This window comes from Amborella trichopoda, chromosome 9 (genome assembly GCF_054954075.1).
Source record: "Amborella trichopoda isolate Santa Cruz 75 chromosome 9, AtrichopodaSantaCruz75HAP2 v2.0, whole genome shotgun sequence".
Taxonomy (NCBI): Eukaryota; Viridiplantae; Streptophyta; class Magnoliopsida; order Amborellales; family Amborellaceae; genus Amborella; species Amborella trichopoda.
Genome location: NC_142344.1, coordinates 49,586,233 through 49,603,330, shown reverse-complemented (window position 1 = coordinate 49,603,330; position 17,098 = coordinate 49,586,233). Strand labels below are relative to the sequence as shown.

At 37.5% G+C, this 17,098-nt stretch overlaps 1 protein-coding gene across 4 annotated transcripts; it reads left to right on the top strand.

Moving 5' to 3' along the window:
- The first annotated feature begins 723 nt into the window (after window positions 1–723).
- XCT (XAP5 family protein) lies at window positions 724–12,797 on the top strand. 4 transcript variants are annotated; one of them, XR_016040217.1, is made up of 13 exons: window positions 724–1,180; window positions 3,210–3,275; window positions 3,367–3,431; window positions 3,519–3,631; window positions 7,044–7,122; window positions 7,231–7,307; window positions 7,397–7,458; window positions 7,745–7,876; window positions 7,986–8,039; window positions 8,207–8,272; window positions 8,355–8,429; window positions 8,524–8,657; window positions 12,582–12,797. XR_016040217.1 is itself a non-coding variant. In XM_006851921.4 (12 exons), exons 1-12 carry the CDS (start codon window positions 1,010–1,012, stop codon window positions 8,572–8,574), a joined length of 1,011 nt encoding a protein of 336 aa, XP_006851983.1. In that variant the 5' UTR covers window positions 724–1,009; the 3' UTR covers window positions 8,575–9,110. The 4 variants fall into 4 exon arrangements, 1 of the variants encoding a protein (XP_006851983.1); XR_016040219.1 differs by having other exon boundaries at window positions 7,208–7,307; XR_016040218.1 differs by lacking the exon at window positions 12,582–12,797 and having other exon boundaries at window positions 7,208–7,307; window positions 8,524–9,110.
- The last annotated feature ends 4,301 nt before the right edge of the window (window positions 12,798–17,098 follow it).

Genomic DNA, 17,098 nt, shown 5'->3' with positions numbered 1-17,098 from the left:
CGGATGGACTTTTGAGGTGCCCGATCCGAGGTACTGATCCGTTTTTCAAAACCACTGGTCTGAACCATATGTGGAGCTCCAATACCAAACCTCTTGAATAATCCTAAAGTAGTTTTTAAATGAAAATTTACAATCTCAAGGGGAAAATAGTATGTTTACCAAAAATTTACAAAAATACACACCTATAATATGAACTATTGAATATTTTACTTATTTCTTTTGATTTAATTTAAAAAATACCAATCAAAATGTCGACATGATTGAGAGCTAATAGTCGAAAATGTATTAATGTTGAATAGTTGACAAGTTAGGTACATTTATAAATCTTCTTAAAGTTTATAAAATTCTCCTAAATTTTAATATGCCTCACATTTTGAATAAATTTATTCTCAAAGCTACAGCAGAAATAATGGCCAATCTTAATTTCAATGAGTACAATTTATAATTTTATGTGATTTTTTATCAAATTTGGATTTTTGTTCTTTAACACGTGCGTCAAATACGAATAAGATATATTATTTTTGGTCTAACCTCTCTTTTGAATCTGACCGTTCAGATAAAACAACTGCGATTGATTTAGATAGCGTATTGTGAGGACTATCTCACCTCAATGACTTTGGTTGTGGATAAAATGATGCTAGCTCTAAGACATTCAGCAGCCCACGTCTCCCTTTTTACCTTGCGTGAAAATCTTGAAAGATCTCCCTGATCTTTTTGTTTCACAGCCTCAACAGGATCCCGAGCCCAAGTCATCTCGTCCAACTCGAATGACTCGTGGGTCGTAGAGGCAGATTTTAAGATAAAAAATAAAAAAATGGGGAGAATCGCCAGGGTCCGGATCAGGGTCGATTGCCGAGAATCATTGCTGGCCATATTTATAAACCTATCCAACTTAAACAGAAAAGGAAAAAATCGACAATACTCGAAGAAGAGGCAAACGAAGAGGTGGAATTAAGGATAGAGAGAAAGCCCTGCTAAATCAGCAAGAGAGAGAGAAGGGGTAGGGAAGATGTCTGGAATGGGGGATGGATATGTGGGCACAGCCCAAGACGCAGTGAGAATAAGGAGGCTTGAGAAGCAGAGGGAAGTGGAGCGAAGGCGAATCCAGGAGCTCAAGAACAAGTCCGCTTCAGCAGGTGGCCAAACTGGCCTCCTCCAATTCGGCTCTGGAACTTCTGAGGTTCCCTCTCTATAGAAACCCTAAAATCTTTCACTCTCTCAAACCCTGAACTCCTCTCTCTCTTTCTTCATCCAATTTATTTTCTGATGAAACCCTTTTGGGTTCATTTAAGCATCTGTTAATCAGTATTTCCCTTGTATTGTTAAAATCCTGAAATTTTGCATGACTATGAAAAATGGGATTTTTGGCTTGTGATGGATAATGCATCCCTAATTCCACATCTTCATTTGCCCCTTCTTCCAGTATTGTCGATTTTTTTGGCCTTTCTTTTATTTTTGTGTTTTGGAGAAGTTTCACCTTTCTGTTTATGTTGGTTAAGTTTATAAATATGGCCATCAATGATTCTCGGCAATTGACCCTGATCCGGACCCTGGCGATTCCATGTGAGCCCATGGAATCACCCCAAGTCTTCCCCATTTTTGTATTTTTTATCTTAAAACCTGGCCTGTATGAACCAGGACTCATTCGAGTTGGACAATATGACTTGGGCTCGAGACCCTGGTGAGGCTGAGCGCGAGTCCTCGTTTTAATTCACTGGTGGTCATTACGTGACCGATTCTGCTAAGTTTGAGAAACTGTGGTGCTGCTTTTCTCTGGAAATACTGGGAAACAATAAAGTTTTTAACTGAAGATAAGATATCTTAATATAGCCTGAACATTTATCTTACCTAGGTATCTAGATATGTTTGTATGTTTATTTATGTATTTTAACAGGAAAGAGAAGAACTGTGTATGATCTTCTCAGTAGTGTTACACAATAAATGCAAAGCATGAACCAAATACAACTGTACAAGAAAAAAATCCATTATCAAGTTATCAACCTGTACAGATGGCCATAGCTCTTGCATCAAAGGCTTAAAACTGAACTAAAAATCATTTGACATGTGACAATTTGTTACCATATATGATAAAACTAAAAATTAAATGCCTCTAAGCTGATAATCCTCACCCTGATGTTCTCAAGGTAGCACATATACTTGACGTCTGGTGTGCATGAACAAAGAAGATTTAGAAAAAATATCTAGCTGTTTAGATGGAGTGTTTGGAGCTGAATTTGTTATATTTTGCTCTTTAGGTCCCACATTCCATTATTTTTTTCTTTCTCCATTGTTTAGGGATGACTTTATTGAGCCTTTCCTGTATTCCTTATCGTCATTTTTCATTGCATTCCACCATCAAAAGGACATCTTTTGCTTTGTTTTTTGATGGATAATATCAAAAGTACATAAATTGATATACCAGATATCTAGAGGGACAAAATGGCTTAAAATTCATGTTTTGGTGTTGAATATTGGGCATGACTTGGTTTTCTAACCACGTGCATTCTGAAGGGATAGACAAGTGGGCTATGCACTGCATATCAAGCTGAACATATTTCTTAATGTATTTCATGGTTTTGGTTGCAATTTAATCCTGTGCTTTCCTCTCCATAATCTCCCTTTGGCTGCGTTGTATGTCTTGGAAACTAAGCATTCATGAACATGAAAACTCCTTGCTGTATCCTGACCCTTTTTACATCTCATCAACTTCTTATTTCAATCACCCCATTAGTAGTTTGCTTCTCTGTTATGAGCTCCACTGCTCTCAACCTCTCTACAGAGCTACTCTGAAGATTCCATATTTTTATTCACCAATGAACGAAGTGTCCAATGAGTAATGTTCTCACTAGTCCACCCAGCCCTAAAATATATTCTGAATCATCTGTTCTGTTTTACAACTAACTATCCATTGATCTAATTGCCACATTCCATCAACAGCAACTAACTAATACTATCTGTTTGCTGTGACAAACAGATAGTATATACTTGGATTTTCTATCCTAAGATCCCTGGCAACTTAATACTATGTCATATAACTTCATCAAAATTTAATAAAGTTTGAATCTTAGGCTAGGGCATTATTTTGCATTATGTAATCTATGTTACTACAGATGTATATATGTGGCTGTGTTGTTTATTCCTTTCATGAACAATATTCTATTGCTAAATGCAATGATTTTGAAGCATTTATGGATGTGAATAACTTTCAGATTCTTGAGACTGCATTCAAAAAAGAGACTGTTGGTCTTGTCACCAGAGAACAGTATGTTGAGAAGGTAAGCTGGTCTTGCAAATTATTTTGTGTCTTTATTTTTTCTTTCATATTCTGGAGACTGATGTGCTTGCCTTCTTTGAATTGCTCCACAGCGTGTTAACATTCGAAACAAAATTGAAGAGGAAGAGAAGGAGAAGCTTCAAAAATTGCAGCAAGAGTGAGACATTCATAGTGATTCTACTTGCTATTATTTTCTCCTTGAAATGATATTGAGAATGTTCTAACAGAGGCTTCCTTTTGAAAGGGAGGAGGAGCTTCAAATGCAAAAGCGAAAAAAGCGGAGAGTGAAGGGAGATGCACGATTGTCTTTTGCAGATGAAATTGAAGATGGAAGTGATGAGGAGACTGAAGAATCTGGTAAGTTCATTTCTAAAGACATTGAAACTATATTCGTATGCAGAAATGATAGCGAAGGGTTTTAATTTCATTTTCATGAACCATTTACTAGTGCTATACTTGTTTGTTTACACGATTGTTATGAGAACCTAGCTAGTGCCTTGGCCATTACAGGGACCAATTTGATATTGCTTTGGTCCAATAAATTCAATCAGTTTCAATCAGGGTGGCCATTTCAGTTGGATTTTGATGTTAAATAGAAGGATAACTAGAAATAAGAATAACATTAGCACTGTAAATTCTCATCCAAAACCTGAATTTGCATCTTCTTGGATCAAATACTGCTGTTTAGATCTTGTCTAGCATATGTCTGTTTGACTGCTACTATGCATACATAGCCTTCCCATCATTTTGGATTCATTTTGTTAGTCAATTTATGAATGCTTAGAATTGACAGTCCTAAGGATTGCCGAGAATTATATGACTAGGGTTGCAGAGTCCTTTGAATAACTACAACTCAAAACTCATAAGAAATCCATGACTATGTAAAATAATGGAAGATATTTTTATTTTGGGACTTACCGCAAAAAGGAATACATTACAATATGAATGAGCAACTTAAACAATACCACGTTTGGAATTGGCAATATTATAAGTCAGGCATTCAAGAGCCAGGAAAATCAACCGACAACAAAAATTAAAGAAACAAGCACTAGTAGATACTGTTGTAATAAGTCAAATACCCTGAGCTACAATGTTTTTTGAGAAATTATATTTTTAAATCCCTGAGCTACAATGTTCAACTGTTCAAAACAGTGTTTAGTAACTCGGCTGAGTCCATTCGGACTTGGCCGAGTTACTCGGCCTCTCTCTCTCTCTCTCTCTCTCTCTCTCTCTCTCTCTCTCACCCTCGTCCCTCCCTCCCTCCCTCCCTCCCTTCCTCCCTCTTTTCTCTTCCTTTGGACCCTGATACCTTTCTTTACTACTCGCTTTTCTTAAGCAAACCCCTCTCTCCTCGAAATGGCCCTGTTCTATTTCCTTTGGAACTCACTTCTCTTAGGGCATGTTTGATTTAGCTTCGATTTCCGAGTTCTACCAAAAAACACATTTGTGTTTGCTGTAACGAACCCCATGGAAGCCGCAAGATGAACGTGGCATTTCATGGGGCTCTTTTTATACTGTCTAACTGACGCAGCTGAAAAATTATCGGCAGCCAACAAATGGCAAATACAGCTGCGTTTTAGAGAGAAACAAAAATTCAGAAGAAAATCGCAAGAAGAAAGCATAAATGTGGGGATCCGAGACCTCCACCATGCACCGTAAGAACAATTTGAGAAGAAACAAACACACGAGAATTCTCTCTCTCTCTCTCTCTCTCTCTACACGTTAACTGTTTTTTCATTCCACCAATCCAACCAACCTAGAGTGAGACTTCCACTCTTCTTTTAAAAGTTTTTCTTTCGAAAATCTCTATACCTTCCTTTCTAATGGACAAACTATGATCTATCCCTCCTACGTCTCTCTCCAAAAGATAACTTCCTACCCCATGCTAATACAAGAGATAAGCTTCTTAAGACAAACGTGACCTCTTAGCCTTTTAAAGACCTTTTTAAAATGGACTCTAAATATAAACTTACTCTAAAGGTAATCTTCTCGAACTAAGAGAAAAGGACTCACACCTCCAAAAAACCATGACTCTTATTGTCTTAAAAACACTTACTTTAAAAAAAAACAGCTTTACCAAACTAACCCAGAAACCTAGACTAGTCCTATTTTAAGAATTAACCCTAATAAAAATAAAGATAAAAACACACCCATAAATAAAAAATAACGAAATAATTAAGTCCCCTAAAAATTGAGAAGAATAAAAATGCTGAATCCATCCATCTCTTGATCTGCATCACAAATGGCTCCCTTTTTAGAACCCACCCCTTCCATGCTAAATGATGGAAGCAGCCGCCCCTGCTCCCACTTGTCAAACAGGCCCTTAAATAAACCTTCTCTCTCTCTCTCTCTCACAATTTTCCCAGGTCGATGGAAATGAAGCATCAAGGCATCCAAAAGTGAGTTGCTTCTGCAACTCAGTTTATTTGGGTAATGTCGTAAGTTCAATCAATTAACACAAATTGTAGTAGGAACAGCTTTCACCCCTCTTCTCCTTTCATTCTCCATGAACTTAATTGAGACTTTCTCCTCCTTCTTAGAGAGTGGAGAGAGAGCTGTTGGAGGCTGATATCAGAAGCGAAGTGCGAGAAGAGAGAATGATTTTGAAGAGCTTAGAGGAGAGAGAGAGCTATTGGGGGCTGATACGAGAAACCAGGACAGAGGAGAGAAAGATATTGGGGGCATTGAGGGCTGATGTGTGGGACAACAGGTGGTGGTGATATGAGAAGCAAAGAAAGAGGAGAGAGTGATTTTGAAGAGGTTAGAGAGAGGGGAGAGAGATTATGGGGGCATTGATGACTGATCTGATGGGACAACTGGTGGTAATACAATGCTAGGTGCACCATGTGGGCGATGAGGCTCTGCGATTGGATTTTCTCTTGTTTTTTCCTGATTTATTTATTTATTTTCTTCCCTTTTGCCCTTTTTTCCCATGTGTACAGAACTCGACCGAGTCCATTCGGACGGCCCAGTATCTATTTTCAGGCAGGGGCTCAGTTTGATGCCAGAGCGGTTAACATGTAGAGAGAGAGAGAGCCTTCTCGTGTGTTTTCTCTTTTCTCTTTGTTCTTGTGGTGTGTGGTGGAGGTCTTGGATCCACACATTTGTGCTTTCTTCTTGCGATTTTCTTCTCAATTTTTGTTTCTCTCTCTAAAGCACAGCAGCATTTGCCACTTGTTGGCTGCTCGTAATTTTTCGGCTGCGTCAATTTGACAGTAAAAAAAAACACTGGTTTGTAGAGAGATGGAGAGACTTCTCGTGGGAGGGCGCTTTGAGTGCTGATATCCAGCATATAATGTTTACTGGTAGAGTTAACTTATTTGTAGGAATTTTTATTAAATGGCCTTGTCTTTTCAGGTTAGAAGAGTTTCTGATAAAACTGTAAGATGCCCTTGTTGAGAGAAAAAAAGAAGCAATGAATTAGGATTTAATGAGCCTATCAGCCAAAGAAAGTTCATCTTATAAGAAACTTAATATTCTTGGGTTTGAGTGTCATACATTAGTCACATGGAGCTCCTCACGAACCTGTACTTTTGAGGGCTTAAATCCAATCTTACCCTTAAAATATTTTTTGGGAATCATAACAAGCCAAACACTTGACCTATTGAACCATCTTTCAAAAGTATTATTTTATTTGTTCTGAGGATTTAAACCATGGATTTCTCAGAAATCTGATGTGGCACCATGGATTTCTCAGAAATCTGATGTGGCTTCACTCACAATGAGTAGTGTTTCCTTATCTTAATTTCCAGTAAATTGGTTGCTGCAGAGAATAAAGAACCAATGAGGCTTGGCCATGGGAAGCTTGGCAAAGATCCAACTGTAGAAACAAGCTTTTTGCCTGACAGGTATTGGGATCATTGGCATTTGAAGCCAAAGTTATATATATCTTTTTCTTTTCTTCGTCCTGGAAAAATTAACGCGTGAGCTTAGGGGTGTTGAGGATAATGTTTCAGTGAGCGGGAAGCAGAGGAGCAAGCTGAACGTGAAAGATTACGAAAGCAGTGGCTTCGTGAACAAGAACTGATCCGAAGTACGTGTGCAGCCAATTGCTAGATATTTTATGTTTCCTTCTAGCTTGGCTGTTCTCATACTGAAGTGGTTTATCGAATTTTATCTCAGATGAGCCATTGGAAATTACATACAGTTACTGGGATGGAACAGGCCATAGAAGGGTCATACAGGCCAGTTATTAACACTCTTTCTCTCTCTCCCCCCCTCCCTCTATTTTTGTTGCTATTACACTACAGAAAAGTATGCTACAATCCTATGGACTAACGCATTTCACAGACTTTGGTTCATCACCACCAGAAAAGGTCATGACCACAATGTTGGGTCCATCATTTCGTTGGATGGTGATAGCACCAGTGGACTATAATATACAGTACTTCATTGGATTATTGTATACTGTAGTCTGATAGTTTGCTTATCTTGAACGTCCGTTTTTCTTTCTTTCCTCGTTATCTTCAGGTTCGTAAAGGTGATACGATAGGAGAATTTCTTAGGGCAGTCCAGCAACAGCTTGCGCCAGAATTTAGAGAGGTTCGAACAACATCAGTAGAGAACCTACTGTATGTCAAGGAGGACCTAATCATTCCTCATGTGAGTTGCTTTTCTAATCAACACTTTGTAATTGATCTTTAGAATCAGAGAATCATCCTTCTGATAAAAGCTTTACTCGCTTTAATTGCCATGGTTTTTGAAAGTGCAGCAACATAGCTTCTACGAATTAATCATCAACAAAGCAAGGGGTAAAAGTGGACCGGTAATGTCTTATCATTATTGTTTAAAACCTACTTGTGATTTTTATTTTATTTTTACTGTTAGAAACTGCCTGTCATTAATATCTATAAATTTCACCCTGCTCAGTCTACTATCAGTTACTTTCCATCAATTTTATTTATAGAGGCTCCTGTGTGTCTTTTCTTGCAGCTTTTCCACTTTGATGTTCATGAGGATGTTCGGACAATAGCTGATGCTACAATTGAGAAGGATGAGGTGCGTTGTTTATCAAACTTTGTTTCTTTGATTGTTGGATTGCTTGGTTTTTGGAACTCAGTTCTATCAATGGTTTTTGCAGTCACATGCAGGCAAGGTGGTAGAGAGGCACTGGTATGAGAAGAACAAGCATATCTTCCCTGCTTCAAGATGGGAGGTATGTTTAGTTACATTCCTTTCTACTTCCCATCTGAAATTCTGTGTGCTTTGCAATAGCTGTGAACTGATGGGTTGCCAATGGTATCTTGCAGATATATGATCAAACAAAGAAATGGGAACGTTATACTATTCATGGGGATTGAATGCCCGCCGAAAAGAAGCTGAATGGATGTTTTGAATTTTTATAGTTTTAAGTTCCAGTTGTGATCTTTAAAGCAATTTAAAGGTGGGGTGCATGCGCATACTTTGAATTATAATCATCTCTCGCAAAAAAAAAAAAATTCCCCCCTTAGCCGTAATTATACATTATGGAAGCTGGAAGGCAGGAACCTAGATACACATTGCCATTTTCCTATAAACTTTACTACAGTTCTGTAAGCGCTATCATGCAGGCTTCAAATTATTTTATGGGGGAGACCCTGTACTATACAGAGTGAAATTATAGCATTGTGTGCTCATACTCAACATCCACTGTTGGTGTTTATCCACAATGGAGATGAGTAGCTTTCCTGCTTAAGAAAAGGGCAGACTCAGAGCGAACTTTCGAGATAAGCATAGATGGTGGATGCTTGGACTGAGTACCTAACAATACATTTGTACTATGTACAAGATATTTTCTTAACCAAGAATTATGAAGGCTGGAGCAACCGGCATGTCAGTGTTTGCTGGTATTTGCAAATATTTCGACTATACATCTTAAATGACATGTTTCATATTATATATTTGGTTACTTTAGAATATTTGGGAGGTTCTCTTAACTGGCATTTAGCTTTCCTACAGTAGGCATGGGAACTGCCGACTGTTAGGTATATACGACTGACTGTTTGGGAGCGTCCTCACTCTGCTAAAAGTCCATTAAACTGGGTTAGATCGAGTAGGTAGGGAGATGCTAGCAAATTGTAGAAAAGCCAAATTTGCCACAGTAATGCAAGTTGAAAAGCGCTTTGATTCATTTGCAATTAGATGAATGAGACGAGTACTGTGCATGTCTGTTTGTATCTCGCACAGAAGTTGGGGCTATATCTCGAAAACTGTAAGGGAATATATACTATCAGATTATTTATCTTTATTAGAAGGTTGGAAATGCAACTAGCCATTAGATGTCAAATTGAATAGTTCGGGGCTTACCACAAAGTTTGAGAAATTTTTCTTTAATTATGAGTCTAGTCTACGGCAGATTTACAACCACTCGATTTGAAATCAGATCGATCTGATTTGTAATCAGATCGACAAAAAAGATTGTGACTTTCTTGTATTAAAATAAATGGTGTAACGATCCAAATTTCTTGAGCATGATGAAGTCACTGCACCGCAGCAAAAGAAAGAAGGAAGAGAGTGTCGCGCGAGAGAGCACGCGACAATAGGGGTCGAGAGCGCTCGACGATAAGGGAAGAATGCACGTGGCGATAAGGAGAGAAAGAAGAGAGCACGCGGCGATAGGGGAGAGAGTGCCACGCGAGAGAGCACGCAACAATAGGGGTAGAGAGAGCGTGACGATAGGGGAAGAAGGCGCGCGGTGATAAGGATAGAAAGAAGAGAGCGCGGGCGATAGAGGTAAAGAGCGCATAGCGATAAGGGAAGAAGGCACACAATGATAAGGAGAGAAGGAAGAGAGTGCGAGGCGATAGGGAAAGTGTGCACGCGGTGGAGTAAAATAAGAGAAGGCCGTGCATGAAGCAAGCCGGTCACCTGTTGGCTGCATGCTGCCTTATGCACCAAATGTCAACCATCCTTCCATGCAAAGGCCACTTGGCGAACATAGAAAGCCACCTCCCCACCTTTGAAGGGCAAAACCACTCTTTCTCTCTACACTTTATGTTTTTGGAGCCCAAGTTTAGCTTTTGTGCCATTGTTGAGGAGCGTGAGAAACTTGGTGAAGGGGGGCTGTGGAAGGAGATTTGGGATCACCTTTGGGTACACAAAGAGGTAAGTAGATCACTACCTTGCAGACCCATAAGCATAGAATAGGTATAAAGTATGGTTTGAGCCTAGTTTAGTATAAGCATGTGCAAAAATGGTGATTGCTTTTTTCAGAAAACTAGCCTTCTTTTGCATTATAAAAATGAGCATTGAAATCCTTTTGATGGCCCTATTTCTATGGGATGATACTCTTGTGAGTCTAGTTCAAGTTAAAATCGGTTTCATTTTGTTACCCTGTATAGATTAAGAGTTAGGAGATGATTTTGGAAAGGATGTCATGGTTGTACTGTGGTTTTTCAGGGATTTTACATGTTCGTCTAATGAGATTTTAACTAAGTAAATGATATCTATTTGGCCTCAAATCACCACCATTTGAAAGACCTCCGAGTCTATTTTGAGGTTGATGTTTATATCCAGTTGAAATTATTGCTAGTTTGGAAGATATGTTTGATTTTATGCATGTATGTCATTGTTAGCAGACTGTGATAATTTCCAAAAATGTTGCTCATGTTGTACTAAGACTTTGCCTGAGCTATTGAAGTCCAAATGACACAAAAATGTAACCATTTGATAGATTCATGACTCTTCTATGATTTTCATGTTTTAACCTTGTCCAAATTTTGTGTAAATGAGGAGTTATATTTAAGAATGCTCCAGTATGCCACTGTTGACAGACTTTATAGAAACTCAGAATTTTGGTTTATGTGGCCATGAATTTTGGCTGGCCAAACAGGATCCATATGCTCCAAAACTATAGCCATTTGAAAAATCTGAATGCCTACTAAAAATTGCATGTTTAATTTGTTTTGAAATTCTAGCTGGATTGCAAGTTATGTTTCGAATTGTGAACGTATGTCACTATTCAAAACGATATGCTGAATCCTCAATTGATCAGGTATTGTTTAGTTAGCAAATTGAATTTCCCTTCATATTTAGGGTGCCATCCCTTATTTTGTATATGCCCATGATTGATAAGGACAACAGTAAATTTTAAGTTGCATATGAATTATGCATATGTCATGCATCGATGCCTCTTTCTAAACACAGCTTAATCCATTGTGCAAGCTAATTTAAATAGCATGCTTATGATCCCACAAATGTTGAATGCTCTTGACCTTTTGAAAAGAGTAAAGTATGAATGAATGAATGCTATATATATATATATATGAACTCTGTTATATGTGACTTCGGGCCACTACGCAATGGGTCCTCCATTGGTAGTGGATATTCTAATTTCTGTTATATGAACTCTAATATATGTGACTTCTGGGCACTACGCAATGGGTCCTCCATTGGTAGTGGATATTATGTTTCTGTTATATGAACTCTGATATATGTGACTTCTGGCTACTACGCAATAGGTCCTCCATTGGTAGTGGATATTCTGTTTCTGTTATATGAACTCTGATATATGTGACTTTTGGCCACTACGCATGGGTCATCCATTGGTAGTGGATATTTTGTTTATGTTATGTGAACCCTGATATATGTGACTTCTGACCACTACGCAATAGGTCATCCATTGGTAGTGGATATTCTGTTTTGCTGGTAAGTTCTGATTCTGTCCCGACTCCAATGATAGGAGTGGAGTCGAGAGATAACTATAAATAACAGAGTGGGTCGCATCCTCCAAATTATTATGGGTACTATGCATTGGGTCCTCCAATGGTACTGTAACGCCCTCTCGCCTAAAGGCGCAAGGAGAGAGTCGTGTCTTGCAAGGCCTCAGCCTATCAAAACCCTAAAGCGCGCTGAGGATCGGGTGTGTGAGTGAGGACACTACGAAATGGGACCTCCATTTGTCATTGTCTGCCCTCCCGAATGAGGGTAGAAGTTTCAAGTTATAAGATTGGCTTAACTTGATCAATGTGACTTCTACTTCGAGAGTAAATGATTTTGTACATGATTTTGGTTCTGATTCTATTTCTGATTTTGATTTTGTTTCTGTATGTTTAAATTAAGTACTCTGTATGGCTACCTGACTGTGACTGAGATAAGCATCAATGTAACAGTCGTTCCAGGAAATAATAAATACTTCGACTTCTGAATAATACTCATTTTATACTGTTAGTGTATATATTATGATGTATGACTCTACTTTCTGATGCCAGTACGGTCTTTGACAATCCATCGGCTATGTTATGACATATATGTTAATAGTTAGGAATACTAGAATAGTGACCTACTTACTAAGCTTTAGCTTATACCCCTATGTTTCCCTTCCTTGTAGAGTGAGAGCCGATAGCTCGCGTGTGGACTGCTGGATGGTGGTAGCAGATCTTTGAAGCTCAAGTTTTGTCTAGGAATCTTTTGATTGTAGGTGTCTGGTGGCTGTGCCACAATGTATTTTGATAAATTGTATTTTGTTGTTGGGCCAGTAGCGCCTTGAACCTTTGTAAAGGAATTTTTGAGGACTGGATCTGTATAAATGGTTTCAATTTTGCTCTGTTTGTGGCCATGTGTTTTATGCGTCTTTTTTTATTTATTCATAGTTTGATTTGATTTCGCAATTATAACACGTGTTGATGCCACTCCCACCTAAGGGACGTCCTCGACCTTCGGTCGTGATCCCGCACTCCGTCATCCTCCGGTTGGGAAGGGTAGGGGGCAGGGTGCGGGGTCGTGACAAATAGTCTCTTTGAATACTTTCCAAACTATAAAGAAAAAATATTATATAGGGTTGAGGCCCTAAACAATTCAATTAAGGTGCACCTCAAAAATTCACTGGAAGAAATTTTGATGCCGAAAAAATCTCAAATCTGATCATCTTGACCTTAAGATACATGGATATAAAAAAAAAAAAAAAGGACCTCAAGTCTTAAAAATGGTGCATCTTGCAGCGTATTATCTTGAATGTCAAGTTTCAAGTGTTTATCTATTTGCTTGATCTACACTATTTTAAAAGCTTCAAATTTTTATAATTAGAGATGAAAATAATTTTTTAGGTCATCATAAATATTTTATGTACTGAAACAATAATTTTCAACAACTATTTAAAAGTGTGTCTTACTTTAATTGTCTAGAGCCTTAGCCTTATACAAACCACACCCTAAAAACATCATAGAACCCACTACAAGATTTTTTTTGTTGAAAGGGATGCTTGTTATTAAGGGTATTGATTTGCTCTCTGGTTTGAGTGGGACGCCAGGGAGTTTGTCTCCTGTGGAAGTTGTTGCGTATGGTTTAGCAAGGATACTGAGGTTGCTAGTATTTTTGGGCCGTAGGTGCTGAGGATTGTATACGTTTTGTTAGTCTAAGATTGGTCACTTTTGGGAGTAGATCTTAGTCTCTTTATTTTTTCATCTCCTTTCATTTGTAATTTTGAGCTTTGTTCGGTATATTAATGAAACCAACTGTTAAAGAATGATGAGGCGGATGTTCTAGCGAAATTAGGTTTCTTGTAGTCTTTTTTTCTTCCTTTCTTTTTTCTTTTTTCTTTTTCTTTCTCTTCTTCTTCCTTCTACTCTACTTCCTCTTCTTTATTCTTTCTTTTCTTCTTTTTCTTCTTTCTTTTTTCCCTATCTATTGTACTCTCTCTTTTTCTCAATGGAAACTGACAGTTAATGTTAAAAAAAAAAAAAAAAAGCAGAAACTAAATGTTAACATTAAACAACAACTATTAATAGGGAAAAGGGGAACATACCTGCATGTGTTATTATTTGAGAGGAAAAGAACTTATGTATTTTATCGAATTGAGAGTGTGATAGTTTTTCAAAATAGAAACAGTTATTCATTCATTAATTATTTGGGATGTCATTTAATTCGAATAATTAGAAAGGTATCCATTTTCTCCATCATGAAACAACGCATGGTTTCTTAGCAGGGGATATAGTATTTGGGGAGGATGCAATGTGCTCACTAAGGAGCATATGTTGGAAATAGTTTGGGTGAAATGGGGGCAGAAAATGGTATGATTTGCAAAATTGTAAGCTCGAACTCTTTTTATTCTCGGGCACGCAGGAGCGCTATCTCAAGAAGATATTTGCCCCTCATTCGATATATATTTGATGTACATAAGAAGGGCAATTCATCTTCAGGATATAGGAAAACATAGTGGTATTTTACAATATTTTTAAGCTCTATGCACCCGAGTTTGGAACCCACACATGAGACCTAGAGTCTTTATAGCTTAGAGAGAGAAAGAGATAATATCGAGTAGAGAGAGAGAGTTTAGTCCAGTGGTTGACATACTAGAATTGCAGAGAATAGTCCGTTGAGAGAGACTAAAAAATTGTTCTAAGCCAGTAACTCGTATGACTAGGAGGGCCATTGTTATCGAGCACCAAGAGGCTGCCCATTTAGTGTTGTAGTTGTTACATGCACCACCCAACAACTGCAAGGTACATGCACCCCAACAGCTACAAGTTACATGCAGTTGAAGGGTTACATGCACTTGATGGTTGCTGTTACAAGCCTCTATCTCATCAACGGATAGATGACCGTTGGATGTCCCACATGAGTCAGGCTCACAAAAAGATAATGCGTCATGAGCCCGATCTAGGCTCGGATGAGGGACGCCTCATGCGCCAATGCGAGCATGCGCCATCAAGGGCCCTTGCGCCCATGCCCTAGCCCTCACACATGCATTTACGTCTGTGCGTCGCACCCTTCGCGTGCTCCGCACATGTGCCTTCTCTCTCCTTTATGCTGAGAGTATATTACATAAAAATATGTACTTTTAAATACAGCTTAACAAACTATCTCCTCTTCAATGTAGGACTCAAACCCAGATCTTCCTCTCTTGATAAAGGCATTTTAAGAAAGAACAATAATACTAAAGTGGTTGTTTTGAAATACCTTTAAGCATTTTTCAAGCAAAAAATACTAACAATTTCCTCTACTATTTCAAAAGAACAAAACAAAACAAAACATAGGAAACATATTATTTACATACCAGGAAAGTATATTTCGATTCAAACTTATTTAGAGTTTACACTACAAAGTCCATCAAGTACCATGGTAGTGTATAGCTTTGAACCAAGTTGCTTATCTAACATGCCAGTAGTATAACTCATAAACAATATTCAACTCTGGTGTCTTTTTAGCTGCTAGCACATTTTCGGCCTTGTGCTTATATCCCGATTTCATAAGTGCTCTAGAGATGAGTTCATCTCATAGCAAGCAGCCTCATTTCCACACTTATATAGGTATGTCTATCAAGAGTGGCCTTGTATATAAAACACTCGGACTTTTATATAGTCCATAGACAATATTAAGAGCATAGCTCATCCTACTAACATACAGGTCGTCACTAGACTTATCCATAGTATGGATGTTTTTTGAATGGGTACTTATTATATTTTGTCGTCTAGTGACCAAACTAAACATGCGTATAGTTTATTTTTACCCCATTGAACTTAGAGTTTTGATGTTACAAAAGACTAAGTTGGGTTCCCAATGTAAATGATTACTCAATGGACTCTAGACCCATTCTTTTGACATTTTACTAATGTCATCTCTTGTAAGGCCTTTAGTCAAAGGATCAACCAAATTTTCATTTGATCTTACATATTCTACACTAATCACTCTATCTCCAATTAACATTTTAATAGAGTTATGCCTTTAATATGTGTAGATTTTTCATTATATACATCATTACAAGCATTGTAATAGTAGCTTGATTATCATAATATATTGTTATTGCAGTTATTAGTTTTGACCATATGAAAATGTCATATAACAAATTTTTTAGCCATTCAGCCTCTTTGCTTATAAAATCTAAAGCAATAATTTCATACTCTATAGTAGAGCATGAAATACACGTTTGTTTATTTGACCCCCCATGATATTGCACCACCCTCTAATGTAAATATCCATCTGGATGTTGATAGTGAATCTTGGATTTCATTATTCCAATTAGCATCACTATATCTTTCCAATACTTCAGGATAGCCTATATATTTTATGTCATAATTGACAGTTCCTTTCCAGTATCGTAATACTCGAGATATAGCTTTTCAATGCTTTTTACTTGGGCAACTTATATAACTACTAAGTTTGCCCACTGCATATGTAATGTCAAGCCTTGTGATAGTCATTGCATACATCAAACTACCAATTACACTAGTATATTCAAGTTGAGATATATATCTCCCTTCATTTTTCTTTAACTTAATGTGAGGATCTATAAAGGTCGAGACCAGCTTATTATCAGTATGCTCAAATTTATTAAGTTTCTCAATGTAGTGAGATTGAGTCAAAATTAATACTTTTTCTTTTCTCACTATTTTTATATCAATTATCACGTGAGCCTCTCCTAAGTCCTTCAGATCAAAGTTAGTTGCGAGGAACTTTTTAGTTTCCTCCACAATTTCTAGATTAGAGCCAAATATAACATTATCATCCACATATAAACAAATTATGAAACATAAAGAATTTATTTTCTTACTATATACCTATTTATCAACCTCATTTATCTTAAAACCATTTGACATCAACATATCGTCAAATTTCTTATGCCATTGTTTAGGTACTTGTTTTGGTCCATAAAGAGATTTAACCAATTTACAAACTTTATTATCATGTCCTGGCATCACAAATCCTTCGAGTTGTTCCCTATATATTTCTTCATCTAAGTCACTATTTAATAAAGCAGTTTTTACTTCCATTTGATGTATAACAAGATGATAGATAGAGGCTATTACTAAGAGCAATCTAATGGTAGCAATTCTTGCCACATGTGCATATGTGTCAAAATAATCAATGTCTTTTTTTCGCTTAAAACTTTTAGCAACTAATTTTGTTTTG